The following is a 17,292-nucleotide window of genomic DNA, read 5'->3' as shown; positions in this document are numbered from 1 at the left end:
AATAACATCACCCTAGGCGTCTTGGGTATTCAGAAGAAGTCGTTCAAAGATTTAAACATATTTGACCCCTGTGACCTTGAAAAAAGCCGAAGGTCATTTATTTGAACAAACTCGGTAGCCCTTCATCCCAGCATGTTACTGGCCAAATAACATCACCCTAGGCCTCTTGGGTATTCAGAAGAAGTCGTTCAAAGATTTAAACATATTTGACCCGTGACCTTAAAAATGGATGAAGGTCATTCATTTGAACGAACTTGGTAGCCCTTGATTCCAGCATGCTACTAGCTAAATATCATCATTCTAGGCCTTTTCGTTACTGAAAAGAAGTTGTTTAAAGTAAAATGTTGACGCCGGACAGACGGACGCCGCACTGAAGGGCAAGTGAGCTAAAAATGACCACCTGACAGCCATCTTGTTCTTGTTTCCAAAATTGAACATCCACAATTGAAGTTCAAGGGAACTAGTTTGTGGAATTTGAAAATTCTCTCTCAATCACTTTCAGGAAAATATTGATATCAATCCTTAACTTTCAAATTCCAAGATGGCTGCCTGGTCCCATCATACGAGTCCCCCACAGGGTCTTTGGGGGACTATTATAGGTTTGCGCTACATTTGTATATCTGAAGAGTTTGCCCATGGCATCCTAGGATGGTGGAGTGTCAAGAACAAAAAGTAGGTCACTTGGTCCTTTGCATGACCTTTGACATTATCATTACTGGAAGGGGACCATGGCTTGCCTTGTAATACTTTTGTTATTTCTGTCTCAACATGGACAATTCTGGAACACGAGAGACCTATGTACTGGTAAACTGTAAGAATTATCTCTCAAGGACTTTTTGAGAAGTAGCAATCTTGATCTCCAAATCAGTCTTAAAATTGTACCTAGGCCATGGGGAACCTATATGTTCACATGGAATTTGAGAAATATCCATCTTTACTAGTGCTTTTTGAGAAATAGTGTTCACCATTAACAACCAAATTAAGCATTTAAAATCCAAGATAGTTGCCATCTTGTTCTTAATGTCAGTTTCAAAATGAAACATACACAACTAAGGACAAAGGGGACCTACATACAAAATTTGAGAAAGATTTGCTGTTGAAGGGCTTCTAGAGAAATAGTGTTAACAAAATTAAACTATCAAAATCAAAGATGGTTGACTGGCAGCCATCTTATCCTTCTGATCAGTCTCAGAATTAGACATACACAATAAAGGACCAAGGGGAACCTACATATGAAATTTGAGATAGATCTGTTATGGACTTCTTGGGAAAAAAAAGGATAACTAGAACTACATTGTATTGAAATCCATGATGGTTGTATGGTGGCCATGCTGTTCCTATGGTAAGTATCAAAATAACAGGTGATAAATTAAAGCCATAACAAGTTTTGTTCTGACTGAACCTGTTTCTTTATATCTCCTACAAAAAATTGGTTGCACAGGGAACACTTAAATAAACGACTGGCTGGGCTTGGAATGATGAAAGTTGTAACAGATGTGAGAGAAGTCCAAGTACAATGAGATGTTTGTTGTGTTCAGTACCTTGTTACGTAACATGAAAGTAAAGACAAAACAAGAACATTTTTATAATGAAACTTTATAGAAAATAATGATCATGTAAATCCAAATTGTTTTGCTGGTAAGGGTAACTTCTTTTTCTCTTTTGAAGCAGTTTTCTTTCTCTTTTTACTGAGATAATTATCAACTTTTCCAGATTTTTTGAGCTCTCTGTACTTTTCTGCTAACTCTAGTTTCCGTAGATCCCCTGAAAAAAAGAAAAATTAATATCCCATTTATGCAAAAGAAAAAATTCAATCGCCATGCTTTAAGTAATTGTACATATAAGTTAAATGTGTGTATTTTTTTTACCAAATTAAGTAAAAATCCTCTTTTATTTACAAAGGTAATGCAAGAAATAAGAAGGTATAACAAAGAAGGTATAAATAAATAAAATACACACGTAATTTTTTGATTTCAACATGGCTGAAAAACATATATCATCTATATAACATTTTAAGAAATAAAACATGTTTAACTGCTCACACGGTATATGGGAAGTATAAAAGTATCATTAAACAGAAAAGCCCATTCCTTGATATCCTTTTTACCTTGTGCATCATAAGATTAAAGTTATCAGAAAAACAGCAAAATACCAGCATGTTTTACTCCTATGTGAGACTTCATACCAGTATTTAATACAGTGTTCTTTATGATAACACAATGGGTGTTATTACAAATATATATTTCATTACTGCAATTAATGTGTGATGGTGTTTTTACACTGTATAAGGTCTTCAACATGTGATAAAATAGAATTTAGTCATAAGAAAGGATGGAAATCCAGAACATTGCATTGTATTGTAAGAGGCACACAGAACCATCTTCATATGACCGTAGCTATGGCAAGGACACGAAACCCTAAACAAAGGTATGCATCAAACCTGTTTTTACCTTTCTTGAGATAGAATGGATTCTTTCCTTCTTTCACTCGTTCCTTCTCCTTCTGTTTCCACTTCTTTTCAAGGTCCTGCCTCTTTTGTTTCTGACTTGTCGCCATTTCTTGTTGTTTCTGGTGTTATAAAATTGTACACTGTTTAGTGAAATGTTGAGTTATAAATTCATTTTATATTTTGCATTGTATATTTATTTATACTGTTAACCTTTTTATTAGCCCGCCATCTGATCATCTGATGGTGGGCTATTCAAATCACCCTGCGTACGTGGTCCGTGGTCTGTCATTAAACAATTCTTGTTATCAGTATTTCTCAAGAAGTACCAGAGGAATCTTTCTCAAATTTTATATGTAGGTTCCCCTTGGTCCTTAGCTGTGCAGGGCAACTTTTGAGACTGATCAGATAAACAACATGGCCGACAGGCAGCCATCTTGGATTTTGATAGTGAAAGTTTGTTATCNGAAGTATCAGAGGGATCTTTCTCAAATTTTATATGTAGGTTCCCCTTAGTCCTAAGCTGTGCAGGGCAACTTTTGAGACTGATCGGATAAACAACATGGCCGACAGGCAGCCATCTTGGATTTTGATAGTGAATGTTTGTTATCGCTATTTCTCAAGAAGTACTGGAAGGATCTTTCCCAAATTTTATGTGTAGATTTCCCTTGGTCCTTAGCTGTGCAGGGAATTTTTTGAGACTGATCGGACAAACAACATGGCTGACAGGTAGTCATCTTTGATTTTGATATTGAAAGTTTGTTATCGCTATTTCTCGAGAACTATTAGAGGGATCTTTCTCAAATTTTATATGTAGGTTCCCCTTGGTTATTATCTGTGCAGGGCAACTTTTGAGACTGATCGGATAAACAACATGGCCGACAGGCAGCCATCTTGGATTTCGATAGTGTAGGTTTGTTACCACTATTTCTCCAGAAGAACTAGAAGGATCTTTCTTAATTTTATATGTAGGTTCCCCTTGGTCCTAGCTGTGCAGGGCAATTTTAGAGACTGATCGGATAAACAACATGGCCGACAGGCAGTGATCTTGGATTTTGATAGTGAAAGTTTGTTATTGCTATTTCTCAGGAAGTACAGGAGGGATCTTTCTCAAATTTTATATGTAGGTTTCCCTCGAACTCTCGTTGTGCATGTTATATTTTGAGACTGATCATAAAAACAAAATGGATTAAAAGTAGAACTAAACAGATCTTTCTCATATTGCAATGATCGATTCTATTTCTTTCACATTAAGTACTGTACTAGTAAATATGTGAAATGACAAACTCACTTTGAAGGTTGGCTTTCATACACATCAGTATTAAGTTTAGATCAAAAGTTACCTCAAGGTGCATTTACTGTTAACATGAATCGATCAAACAGATAAGAGGAAAGAAGAGATAAGATCGAACTGACAAAGAACTAATGCAGATGGTACAAAGGTGGGCGCCAAGATCCCTCTGGGATCTCTTGTTATATGACTGGTGCTAATTCCTAGCCCTGGTTGGAGGATAGACGTCATGTGACGAGTCTGTAAATATGTTACAGACCTCGTTCTATAAATAGAAAAGTGTTACAGACCTCGACCTATAAATCGAAAAGTGTTACAGACCGATACTAAAAATAGGCCTAGGTAATTTCCCAGCCAGTCTGTAATTCTAACAATCACAATACTGAATTCAACTACAAATGAATTATCTCATCAAATTCTGAACTATGTGAATATTGATGATGTCAATTGTGCAAATGATATTTACTTGAAATTAAATATCACATGAATTGAATCTGAAATTCAATTTTTGTGTATGTTATATATTTTGTATTTGAAGTTCTTCACTCTGTGATTCCAAAATGGGGGTCCATGCCATCTATGTGTTTGTGACTTGAAAAATTATTGATCTCATTGTATAATGTCACATAATAAAACAATTGTGGACTTCATGGTTTTTAGAGTATTTCTCCAACTTTCCATGTAGGATCATCAAAATTGGGACACATTTACATCTAGGGAAGGCAGAGTGTCAAACACCAAAACTAGGTCACTATAAACTTTATTTTATCAGCAAACCTCACTAAAGGAAAATAGTTTCTGGTGCATTCTCAATAACAAATTAAAATTTGACTTCTATTTGTGACCTTGAAAGTAGGAACTGATCTATTATAGCACAATGTCACCATGCTTGTATCTGCTGTTTCAAGCAGTTCTCTTCAATCATACTTACTTTAGTTATAAGCAGGAAATTAAAATACACTGTAGCACTGGACACACCATCCAGTGATTATTCAGTGTAGGAAAAGTTATGTCATTCTCTTCATAAGTGCAGGGTTAAGCATATTTGATCATGATTTCTACTTGTAACCTTCAAAGGAATTAAAACTTTAAAGAAGTTTTCTGAATATCGATGAACTGTCAAGATATTCTCTCTACTCATAGAAAAGTTAGGCTACAGAAAAAAACAGCATATTTGACTTTTACTCAGGTCCTTCATCTTGGGGAATGAATTTGTTACTAATATGAGACAGGTGATCTGGTAATGAAGCAGGGACTAAAAGAGTTTCATAAAATATGTTTTGTAGCTTACCATACGATTAAGTAGGTAGTGAAGATCTTGTTTCTTCTCTGAATCCTTGACTCTCTTCAATTGATTTTGTACTCTCTGAGTGAAAATAAAGGATAAAAAATATACAAGAAAGATATTTCAAGATGAAAAGGGTACATTCATTAATGTATCATATACATTAATACATGTATATATTTATATAGTCATCCATATACAGGCAGTTTTAGGTTGTATTTAAGGTACGACCAAGGTTGTTGCTTATGCTGTTATATCTGTAAATTTAAAAAAAGACTGGGTAATCTTCACAAAACAAAATCTGTTCAAGCAATATAAACTCAATTCTTTTTTGTGTCCAGTTGCAAATATAATATATTCATATATCTTGGCCATTCCTCACAATAAGATTTGAAAGACAAATATTTTCTATATGCAAAGTTATATTTTTTGCCAAATAAAAAGAACAGTGGACATTTATGTTTATTCCGTCGTCATTCAACTTATCACATATAAACATTGCAATAAATGTGCCAGTCAGTGAAGTATGAGGTTATCTTTTGTAACCAAAATCTGCACAAAGAACAGTTAGAAGTTAAGATAATCCAGGCACGAGAATGACTTACATCTCTTTCCCGGACTCTAATGTCTGTAAGAAAGGAGTAGGATTTGTTGAAAAGATCCTCCCTGAATTCTCCAGAAAGGTCATCAAATCTGGGGTCACGGTTAACCTGTGATAAATAAGTACACTTAACATACACTTTCTTAATAGCAGGTGAAAATAACCTTATTTGTGGCCATTGGCCAGGATATAATTTGGAATACAGGAAATAACTTTTTTCTGACTTCAAAATGTGACAAATTATATATTTCTTTATCAAAAAATTATAATAAATATAAGCTGAGAGGTGATCTCGACATACCTTTCAATGTACATGTTATAACTTTGATTCCATTTGACCAAGGTATTTTCTAACTTATGCTCACATGAGCTCATCATCTCATGTGAGTGGAAGTGAGCAAAATTGCTCACAGGTAAATATATGAGAAAATCCTCTAACAAATGCTCACAAGACAATCTCATTAGCATACAATTCTCACACACTGCTCATGGCTAGATCCTGCTATATTGGTTGAATTCATGATGACGGTTGCAATGCTAATGTTATTCAAATAACTCTACATCAAACACTGTCTTGGGACGCATGATTTTGTGGAGGTTTTCAGTATCTACAATAAATATTAGGATGAAGTCTATATAATTTCTTCAATTGGGTAGCAAATCAAATATGCATGTAATAGCCATTCTTTTTCAGTTCCAAGAATGCTTTAGAGTTTTTGAAATCTTCTTTTGGCTTATGTGAAGCAAATGTTTTTTTTACCTTTTTCTTTACAGGGATAATCTCTCTGACCGCAGGCGCACGTCTCTTTGATGACATCTCCATTGGTCTGAGAATAGTCAAGAATAAACCAATTTATCACCATAAATTGCGAGGAAAAATTAAGAGAAGTACTCCATAATGCCTAACTCTCATACCCAATGTTTTTCTCCTGTAACATCATATTTATTGTAAAATTTTATTGCACGAATGATTAATCTTTTATGCTGATTCAGTACATTAAAACAAAATCATACATTTTTAAATCTTTTGCTGAGAACATTGATAAGTTAGATTACGCACTTACATATAGCACATAACTTTGTTCATTATATTATCGACCCAATTTTAGGTCAACCACCCAAATGAGGCCAATCTTAAAAATTCTGTTTGGCTTTGACCAAACCACCACTTAAAGTTTGGGTCGGTAGGTAGGAAAAAAAATCCATTTTTCCCACAATATAAAAATAGATGGTTGATAATGAGCAACACCAAGGTGTTCAAGAAGAATATTCTTTATTTACTTCTTCAATAATATAAAACACTAATAACAAAGTATCAAAGCTGTTTCTGCATAAAGTTCAGTTGTTATACCTACTCTCTCAGAGTAAAAAAAATGTTTGGGTTGGCACATTAAGCCCCAGTCAGTCAGTCTATGCCAAACAAACGTTAATTTTCACCTGATTGACACTAGCTGCGATAACGTAGCTTTCTGACGACGAGATTTTTTTAATATTGCATCGTCATTTCTGGGCGGAGGAGGCTGGGTATTAATATTAGTAATAGATTGACACATGAATTACTTTGAAATGATTAAAGGCAGCTAGCTTCTGTACCTGTTTTTGTTTTTCCTTTTGAACTGCTGCCTGCCCCTCACACCCAGGGGTTTGTCTTTGTGCATGGCCTTGTTGTATCTGGAACAGTGAATGTGAATTATTCCGTTTGAAAATCCGTGAGATTTAATGGTAGAAGGATAGAATATTAAATCAAATCTTTTTACTGGTATTGTCTTACAATAGATTGTGGTCAGGTGGTGCAAATAATGAGCACACTGGCCTTCACAAACAGCCATTTTTTGAATACCCAATCAGATCTGGATATGTAGGGGGTCATCTGCATAACCTCAAGGGGTTTTACTAAGTTGTTGACATGAATTAAACTCGTTCATAGTTGTGAGAATAATCAATTATTCATGTGCATGTATGCTCATTTTGATACCCTCTTTATGGTACAGTAAATCAATGACAGACAAGAAAGTGATCATTCATTTTGAAATGCCCTTTTTTGGTTTATAAATTAGAGAGAGAAAAAAAAGAATTATTATTCATTTTGAAAGCCATTTCAAGCTATGTAAATGTGACAAAACAAGATGATCATTTCTTTTACACCCACTACACAAACATACAACATAATAATGTATTACAAAACTGTATTTCTAATATTCGAGCTTTGAGTGTCAGAGTCAGGTCTAGACTTACATGTTTCCACAACATGAATACTTACGCTTTTGTTCCAAGCCTTTCCTTTAACTTGATTAAATCCTCAAACGGCATGTTTGCTATTTCTAAAACAACATGTCAAGAGCCACGTTAAAGAATCTTTCCCTTGTTCATAACAAAAACAAATTTCAATGGAGAGGAGAGATGAAGGGTTGTCCCAAAAAAATGTACGTAAATGCACCCTTCCTAAGCACACTAATACCGATACAGAATATTACTGATATCATCTGACATACTATCACAGTTTGCTTAGGGCCTTTCAGTGCTTTTCACTCATCATAAAATCACATTCCATTAAACCTGTTTTCAGAGACCATTTGGGAAAGCTGTAAAGTGATATCTTATTGCAGGTGGTCTGTTAATGCAGTTTCAGATACCATGAAAACCATTACATTGGGTGGTTTTAAAGTGGTTTCTTGTCACAGGTGGTTTATAAGTGGAGATTGTCTCTCGAACATGTCGAGATTTAACTGGACACTAGTGTAGGATAAAATATTCACAGTTTTGTTAAGACATTGAGAAACAGACATGTCTTACCTTCACGCATGGCTGCCTGTAAATAAAGGAGGACAGGGTGATAAAAACATCATAAGAACAATGATGAAACATGTTTGTATGAAATAACTTTAAAGAATGTTAATAGAAATATAAGTTCTAAACTGTTTCATTTTCCAACATTAAAATGAATTTTACTACAAAAAATAACTGCCATCTTTTAAGATTTTTAATGATACCTTAGCAAGTGAAGTTTGCTGCATATTAAACACTTACATATTCTTCATGGTTGATATCTTCATCTGTAGATTCCATCTCAGACTGTTCATCCACATCTTCTCCTTCTGAACTCTCCTCAAATTCATCCTCTTCTTTCTTATATTTTGTACTTTTCGTTTTCTTTCTATGAATCATTTCATCATCTTGACCAGAGAATTGTTTTGACTTTATTTTCCTTTGACTTTTGTAGGTTTCACCTTCATCACTATTTGGCATCAATGTAACTCTGCTTTTATCAGAACTTTTAGTTAATATTGATCTTTTTTGTTTTTTGTTTTCTTTCATGAATTTTGTCTTTTGTCCACTTTCTCTTAATCTATCATCGGTTTGGCCCTCGTCATCAACAGGATGTTGATCCATGACACTATTTTGTTTTCTTCTGTAACAGAAAAGTATGTTAATTTTTCATTAGGCTCAGTGATAACACTTACTGTTTATACAAATGTGGTCTCTTAGCTTTTTAGTATAAAGATAAAATAACATTTGGTAGAATTGGTGTTGATGAATATATTGCTGGTAGAATAGCATTAGGTGGTATTGGTGCTACTGACATTTTGTGTTTCATCAGTCAGTAAACTGAATCACTGGTTGACATCTAGTTAAGCCAATGGCTTCTCATGATGTATAATCCTTGTCGGTAAAAAAATGATACACAAAGATATCAGACATCTTGATTTGCAATTTAATATTAGTAGACTCTGCAGTGAGAAGGAAGGCATCTTAACTGTCATTTCTTAAAAGTATATGTATACATCACATAGTTCATGTGTAAATGTCATGGTCACTTTAAGTGATACACACAAAGCAGTTCTATCCAAAACTTTCCTCACACTGTTCTACTTGTTAACATCAAAAGAGAACAGATACACAGATTTATTAGGTACAATTTCCTCTGCTGTCAATTATAAAAGTTACAATAGTACATATAGTTGGTTAAACATATTAATAACATGATTTCTGAGCATTTTTTTTGCGAGTCCATTACAGATAGCTGCACAGTTCCATATAGAACAGATGTTCAATGATAAGTAATTATATTACAGTAACATTGTGAATTGAATAAGTGTGGTTCAAAAATAAAAATGTTGGTACGTATATGGGTTTCTCTTGTATATCGCAATTTTTAAATGTTCAAATGTGATATTTTCGTTAAAGTTCAATCAATGACCATTAGTATGTGTGACTTCAATGGCTTCCCTGTGGTTATACACAAGTGGTTGATTCTTTCAATGACGGTCAAGGCTATGTTCAAATGCTCGGACTGTTAGTGACATTACGACCTCCTATGGCAGGCCGTTCCATATATCCACGGTTCGGTGAAGGAAGGAATGTTTCCGGATAAACAGCAGGGTTTCTTCACATTGACAGCCTTGAATTATTTACTACCTGACAAACAAGTCACATTATGTGGCTAGAACACTCAGAAGCATTTAATTAATACAGGTTTCCAGTGGACTGTAGAATGGATGATTTTTAAGGCATTTCATCAGTGCTCATCAATGTAGAAAATTTGTTACCTCCATCTTTTATATTTTAAGGAAAATTATTTAGCCCATAACGAACTTTATACATTGAGTGACATGAGCCTAGATGAAAAACCTTAATCAGCATATCGTACACGAATTAACTATTTAAGCTGTGCCACATATGTCATCACATACATGTACAGGTGTCATGTAGAAGACAATGATGACAACTTTCCACTGACAGGATGAGTGACAACATCACAATAGTGAAGACAGAGGGGTCTCGATCCCTACATAAAGATTAATCTTGCCCGAAGTTTTGGTGATGTGGATGGAGGGAGTGGGGAATTAAATTTTCCATAACGGGTCGAAATGGGTGCATATATAATGCAGAGCAGAGAGGTTCCGCGTGTACTACCGGAAGTCAGTATTAATATAGAATAGTACACCAAATTCACTATTTACACCATATACGTCGATCTTGATTTAGATGTGTTGGTAACTGTTATATTTTGACATTACATATGTGTAACCTAACAAGTAAATCCGCACCATATGTTAAAAAACAGTAAGTTTGTACCCGAGCACAGCTGCAGTGTCTGTCGTAATATTTACATCGCTCTTTTGCTGTGGAGGTGAGAAAAAATCAACTTCCGTTCGGCTTCCAGAAGAATCTCGCTTTCTTGTTTATTCTTGTTTTGGCGTTTGCCCATTATTTCCAAACTAAATCAACACAACGTCAGCATCTGTAAACAGAAGTACGACCATGGATAAACCACAGATAATTGCACATATCCAAAAATCGGTCAACTTCACTCTTTTCGACGCAAAATGGATCCCGTCTAGTGCCAAGTTCGTGGTCCTCGGTAACCATGCACGCGGAACCGGTGCCATACAGATATATGAGGTTTCACACGGAGATGCAACTATTGTCAAAGAGGTGATTAAATATTTATTTTGGCTTTTTGACAATTTATAACCTATGTATATAGATTTAATTGACGAAATGCTATCTGCCAATGGGATAGTTTTGTTGACTATGGGGGGGGGGGGTCCAGCTGTACAGAGATGGGACGCGCTCATTATTTCAGTTGGCAATCATGATTTTTTTGTGGGTGATTTGGAAAGGAAGAAGAAAAATCACTGCTTGGACTGTTGGGTACCCGAACCAAGTTGCAAGTTCCATTTTTCTGTTGTTTTAAAGTTTATTAGTAGCTCACTGTATGACAGTATAACCCAATACATTTGACACATTCCACTGTCATAACATTTCTTGATATGCTTATGAATTAATTCAAAATAAATTATATTACGATTTCATTTTTTGGATACCATTAACTTGTGACAATTTTATTCAGGTGGAAAAGTCCAAGGGCTTTAAATGTGGGACATTTGGAGCATCAAGTCTACAACAGAGATATTTAGCCACTGGAGACTTTGATGGGAAAATGCACATATGGTAAGAGTTCATATGCTCAAAATTATTCCCTTCTATTTTTCAATAAGCAATCAAATTGCTACCAACAGCCGCACTAGTTCAGTATACACCAGGACATGACATAATATCCATTATTCATTACTCCTCAGAATTTCAGACATTAACAGACACACTAAATGAGAATATACACTTTCCCTGTAGTTTTATCCAGTAGAAAACACATCCCTTTCTGTTCCTAATGAGAATGATTTTCAATGCTGTAGATAATGTGTCTTAGAAATCAACAATCCTTTTAAACATTTATTTTCTTATAGATTAAATAAAAATTCCAAATGCATGAGATATATAATTGACAAAAGAAGGAAGACACAAATTGAATTTGAATTCAACTGTCAGATAATGATGTGTGTTTAATTATATAAGCTATTACTGTTCTTAATAAACATTTTATCATATTGTCATCATTGTTTAACAGGAGACTAGGAATATGCAACAGGTCAACAGAATTACCTGGTTCTGATGTTTTTCTATACGGGAGCAAGGGGTATTAGTTAGCCTATGGTTTACTGTTCTAGTTGCTTCCATTTACATACATGTATATTGATATACATGTACCAAACCAAAAAAACCAAAATAAATTGGTATGGCAAGTGAAGGCATGTGTGTTCTCTTACATCAATAAATTAAAAAAAAACCACTTCTATTATTTGTGTAGGAATCTTGAACAACCAGAGTTACCAATTTACTCTGTGAAGGCACACAAAGAAATTGTCAATGCTATTGATGGTGTTGGAGGCCTAGGTATTGGTGAGGGGGCTCCAGAAATTGTCACAGGAAGCAGAGATGGTAAGACAAATTGCAATCAAAATGTAAATTCAGTCAAAGCAGATGTTTGTACTCGTTACAAACAGTTGTCTAAAAAATGTTTTTTGGAAAATAATTCCAAGCTTGAACAATGTGTAAATATATTCTTACCCCTTATGTATAGGACCAATCAAAACCTTGAGCAAGAGTTTAGAAAAAAGAAATATGTAAAATACACAAAATGTATCTATGATATAAATATGATATTAACCTTAAATTTAGCTTAGTGATATTGATTAGGTATTGTACAATATGGTATTATGTACATCCACATGCTCTTTTCTATGGTCCAGGTGCAGTTAAGGTCTGGGACCCTCGTCAGAAGAATGAGCCTGTGGCCACAATGGAGCCAGGGGAGGGCCAGGATAAACGGGACTGCTGGACAGTAGTATTTGGTAATAATTTCATTTATTCTCATCTTAAGCAGAAAACTTACATATTTTAACATCTTGAGGTCATATCCAACAAAGCTTAGGACATGAACATAAGGGATCATGGAATGCGAAACATAATGTTGAATTTTGACCAAACATTTCATAAAACCGTCCTTTAATAGTTGATGAGGATCAGAATTTATATTCAAGAATGGACTAAATCCCCACCCCTTATGTATCAATATTCAATATGGGGAGATCTGATAGTTAAGCAGTTAGCAAATTTCAGTTACCATGATTTTGTCAAGGGATTGATATATTAGTTTCTAGGTTACATATTGTTATTGAAAATATTGTCCTTTCTACTTTAGATAAAAAATATTCCTATCCACATGTAACTGTTGTATAAAAGTTTGATGATGTCGTATCCTGAAGATACAGTACATAATGAGGATAATGCCATTGTTTTGCTGTTTAGGTCACGCCTATAACCAGGCAGACAGATGTGTTTGTGCAGGCTATGACAATGGTGATATCAAGTTATTTGACCTGAGAAACATGCAGCTTCGTTGGGAGAATAATGTTAAAAATGGTGTAAGTTAAGCAAAATCATCACAATGTTAAATGTAGTTTGGTCATCTATGATCACCAAAGATATTTTTCTGGTAAAGAGATTTACTGATAAGATTGCCAAAAACAAAACATCACAGGTTGTCAAAAAGATGGATATTTGCTTGATAATTCTGCTGTTTTATTATGACAGCTGTGTCACTAATAACAATGACGAAAAGAGTATAAAAATCGATTTTTATGTGTGTTTATATGTATTTTCAAAGGTTTGCGGTCTAGAATTTGACAGGAAGGATATCAGTATGAACAAACTAGTTGCAACAACATTAGAGTCAAAATTCCATGTGTTTGACATGAGAACTCAGCATCCTACAAAAGGATTTGCCAGTGTGTCTGAAAAGGTACAGTATCAGTCTGTTAAAGACCACAATGTTTACTCGCTGGTTTCTTTACTCTTAGCATGCTAGTTTAGTATTGCATCCTAATATTCCTGGACTACGGTTCTTTTGATTTACTTTATGCATACCGGTAGTATGAAATATATTCACAGTGAACTTTAATGCGAGCAAGGTATTGTAAACTCTACTGTGAACGTAGCACTGCATACTCACCGACTACATTACTGCTAACATAGTTTTGTATTATCATTAACTATCATACTTTAAACATAGTATATTGTATGCTAACTTGCTACTTTGTTTTAAACAAGATACAGTATCATATATATTCCCTTTATACTACCGGTACAGTACTGTAAAATCAGTGACTACTTTTTCGTAATTATATTTATATATAAACATTGTACTTAACAGTTACCAAGAGGTCTTTACTGTTAATGTAGTATAATGGTATTTACTGACTCTCAATATTTCTGTATTACAGGCACATAAATCAACCGTGTGGGGAGCGAGACATCTACCACAGAACAGGGACATCTTCATGACATTGGGAGGAAATGGATCACTTTTCTTATGGAAATAGTAAGTTTTAAAAGATGATAAAGGGTATCGTGGAAGATGATTTGCTCACAGTTTAAAAACTTGTTTCTGATGATAACATGTGAATGGTTTTGTTTAAATATTGGTTGAATTCTAGTAGACTTGTAATTATGAAAAATCACCAGTGTCATATCACCTTTATACCAACCAGTCGTATGAAATTGTCTTATATATTGAATCATAGGTGTACCACTATTTCAGACCTTACTTTGGTTGATCTCCAAGTAGCTAGCATCTTCCTCAAATAGTTACAAGCATTATATGTATGAAATCTCAGCCCTTGTATTTGTAATAGAGCAACAAACAAATCGTGTACACATGTTGATAATTGTATTTTTTGCCCTAGTTCATACCCCCACCAGCGAGTGGAAAAGGACAGTGAAGGGAATGAGAGGGGAGTTCCTGGGACTGTGAACCTCGCACAGAATATTACCATGACAACACAACCAATCAGTTCCCTAGACTGGAGTCCAGACAAGGAGGGACTCTGTGTTTGTACCTCATTTGATCAGACATTACGTGTCCTGGTGGTCACAAAACTTAACCGCATGTGAGGATGAGCTTCAAACTTACTTTAAATATCAACATTCAAGACTCAACATATTGGTTGTTGCAGGATTTAGCTGGATTTTACCAAAATCTGTATTAAGATTATAATCCATGACTATATCAGTTGCATGTCAACAAAAAGTCATGAGTTATGACTTTACAGTTGGTGTATTTGAATTCCACAAATAACCGTGGTGATTGCATCCTCTGGCAACTGCTAGGGAGAAAAGATCATGCTAACTGACACAGAAGGGTAATACACTGGGCCACAGAGGGAATATTTGACCCATACAAAGATCAGGAGGTCTGCTTCCAGTAGTCATGACTGATATGAGGGAAGAAGTGCAACTCATGTAAATCATAAAATAACATACTATAGCTGCATTCTACATTCAAGATAATTTCTGTTTTCATAAATGCAGCATATAAGACTTATTGGTTGCTGAGTGATACAGGAGTATTACCCTCTTAAGGCTCAAAGACCAAGTGATATAATGGCCAAAGGTGTATACAGCCTATTAATATGATTCTGGCCCATATATATGTGTAGGTAAAATTCTTTGCAATACCATTACCTACAAAAAGGAAAAAGTAGTGTGTCCAAATAGAAAATGGAATATAAACATTGCGAGAGTCAGTGATACAAATGATGTGTGGTTGCAAAGACGGTTTCTATTATATTTTCATTCATTCTTTTATTTATTTTCAATTATGTTAATTCATCAATACAAAAATTGATCGAGGTACTATTTTACAAATGGTGTTTGAAATCTTACCTCTTTGAGTGAACTGTTTGATTTATTATCAGTATTAGCATACATTACATGTAAATCCTCTGTGTTTGTGGTTTATCATACAAGGCTACAAGCCAAGATCTTCTAAATTCTATTTTGTTTTTGTGTTCACCTCACATACATTGTAGAATGTTCACTTCACATACATTGTAGAATGTTCACCTCCCATACATTGTAGAAATATGACCATACTAAAGAAATTCTTTATGTAAAAAATAATGTAATTTCATGACAAATCAATATATTGCCAGTATAAGAAAAATAAATTACATTTTGTTTACTCATTTTGAAGAATTTATGTTTGATGTATCATATGCTATGTTTAATAATAAAATCTCAGAAAAATATACATGTAATTGATTTTTACTGTATTGTTTCGCCATAGGATTCTACATGTTACATGTCATGTCCATCAAAATGCAACCTGTATATAATATTATCATACCAGTAATTAATTATAGATATATCTAAACCTGTAGTAAAACTTGTCAAAATGAAAGATTGGAGAAAGTAACTCCCATCATTCCCCATTTCAATGAGAAGAAATCCTTATCCTCACTGGCCTCTACAGGACAAGGCTACCAGTAATATATACTGGAAGGCATGGATTAATAGAATCTCTCACCCCCAAGGATAGAAGGAGAGATTGTGATCCCATCCAAGCGCCCTACAGAAAGAACATGTCTCCAGCCTTCTCTCCATATATACATGCAGCGGAGAATGCTTCTTCAGGCCTTACAATATCTACAAGAAGAAATAAGTCTAAGAAGTCAACCGTCCACTCTAGAAATGAATATCCTTTGCATAGCTGTCAACCCTCCTTCATTTGGAGGGAGACTCCCTCATTTGACCAAAATTTACCAACCTCCCTCGAAACTCCCTCATTCAAGTCCAAACTCTTAACAAACTCAAAATCTACATCTTGTGGTCAAATGATCTCCTACAGGTTATTACTGGGTGTGTGTATTGATCATAACAGGTGTGTCTGAATCAAATAAATACTTTTTGGAGTTATTTTGGTACATAGAAAAGGAAAGATAAATTGGGCAAAGCAGTTTCAGTATTGTAACAAACATTTGCTTCATAGAAGATAATTATCTAAAGTTTTCTCTCGCAATATTTTCAATTACCCCTGTTGATTGGTTTGAAATATGTGATGAGTCATCATGGGAACTTAAAAATACTTGTGCCAATATGTAATATTTTTGTTATTTTCTCAAGTTACTAAACTTATCCACAGGATTATCTCGTCATAACTAAATAATCGCACAACGGAAGATAAAGAACATAAATCACGAGAGAAACAGGGCAACACTCCAACTTTCAGGCATTGAAATTTAAAGCTACGCGAAACAAGGTAAATAATATTAAAAAAATGCCCGACTCCTTCTGTCTTATTGGAAACTAGTAAAACGACTTATCCTATGGACATTACCAAAACATTCCTTCAATGACGGACCCAGCGACAAATAGCACTTTTTCTAACGTTGAGGATAAAGCCCCCGTTTACCTTATATAATGTAATTATTTCTGTAGTATAATGTATTACTCTTGTTAATGATGTTGATTTTCCAGTTCTGATAATT

The 17,292-nt window shown here is 34.6% G+C and overlaps 2 protein-coding genes across 5 annotated transcripts; one reads left to right on the top strand and one right to left on the bottom strand.

Moving 5' to 3' along the window:
• Nucleotides 1–1,580: 1,580 nt before the first annotated feature.
• Nucleotides 1,581–10,791, bottom strand: LOC110467249 (ribosomal RNA processing protein 36 homolog). Of its 4 annotated transcripts, none has more exons than XM_021524287.1 (10): nt 10,700–10,791; nt 8,651–9,032; nt 8,417–8,432; nt 7,884–7,944; nt 7,217–7,294; nt 6,384–6,450; nt 5,628–5,732; nt 5,029–5,103; nt 2,451–2,568; nt 1,581–1,764 (listed from the first exon to the last, which is right to left on the bottom strand). In XM_021524287.1, the coding sequence occupies exons 2-10, from the start codon at nt 9,011–9,013 to the stop codon at nt 1,613–1,615; spliced, it is 1,035 nt and encodes a 344-aa protein (XP_021379962.1). In that variant the 5' UTR covers nt 9,014–9,032; nt 10,700–10,791; the 3' UTR covers nt 1,581–1,612. The 4 variants fall into 4 exon arrangements, with proteins under 4 accessions (XP_021379962.1, XP_021379963.1, XP_021379961.1 ...); XM_021524288.1 differs by having other exon boundaries at nt 10,672–10,751; XM_021524286.1 differs by lacking the exon at nt 10,700–10,791 and adding an exon at nt 10,431–10,508.
• Nucleotides 10,775–16,043, top strand: LOC110467251 (WD repeat-containing protein 92-like). Its single transcript, XM_021524290.1, has 8 exons — nt 10,775–11,059; nt 11,478–11,578; nt 12,273–12,403; nt 12,715–12,816; nt 13,274–13,389; nt 13,632–13,766; nt 14,248–14,345; nt 14,710–16,043. The coding sequence occupies exons 1-8, from the start codon at nt 10,886–10,888 to the stop codon at nt 14,915–14,917; spliced, it is 1,065 nt and encodes a 354-aa protein (XP_021379965.1). The 5' UTR covers nt 10,775–10,885; the 3' UTR covers nt 14,918–16,043.
• The last annotated feature ends 1,249 nt before the right edge of the window (nt 16,044–17,292 follow it).

This window comes from Mizuhopecten yessoensis, unplaced genomic scaffold (genome assembly GCF_002113885.1).
Source record: "Mizuhopecten yessoensis strain PY_sf001 unplaced genomic scaffold, ASM211388v2 scaffold11167, whole genome shotgun sequence".
NCBI lineage: Eukaryota > Metazoa > Mollusca > Bivalvia > Pectinida > Pectinidae > Mizuhopecten > Mizuhopecten yessoensis.
The sequence above is the reverse complement of the archived record's forward strand: the minus strand, read 5'-3'. Positions and strand labels throughout refer to the sequence as shown.

Excerpts from the sequence above, each read along its gene's own strand:
- LOC110467249 (XM_021524286.1), bottom strand. The coding sequence starts at position 10,501 with ATGCACCCATTTCGACCCGTTATGGAAAATTTAATTCCCCACTCCCTC. Across the intron at positions 7,295-7,883 it reads GAAAGGCTTGGAACAAAAGC|ATACAACAAGGCCATGCACA; the intron begins GTAAGTATTCAT and ends TCACTGTTCCAG. Across the intron at positions 1,765-2,450 it reads TCCATTCTATCTCAAGAAAG|GGGATCTACGGAAACTAGAG; the intron begins GTAAAAACAGGT and ends TCTTTTTTTCAG.
- LOC110467251 (XM_021524290.1), top strand. The coding sequence starts at position 10,886 with ATGGATAAACCACAGATAATTGCACATATCCAAAAATCGGTCAACTTC. Across the intron at positions 13,390-13,631 it reads AGAATAATGTTAAAAATGGT|GTTTGCGGTCTAGAATTTGA; the intron begins GTAAGTTAAGCA and ends GTATTTTCAAAG. Across the intron at positions 14,346-14,709 it reads TCACTTTTCTTATGGAAATA|TTCATACCCCCACCAGCGAG; the intron begins GTAAGTTTTAAA and ends TTTTTGCCCTAG.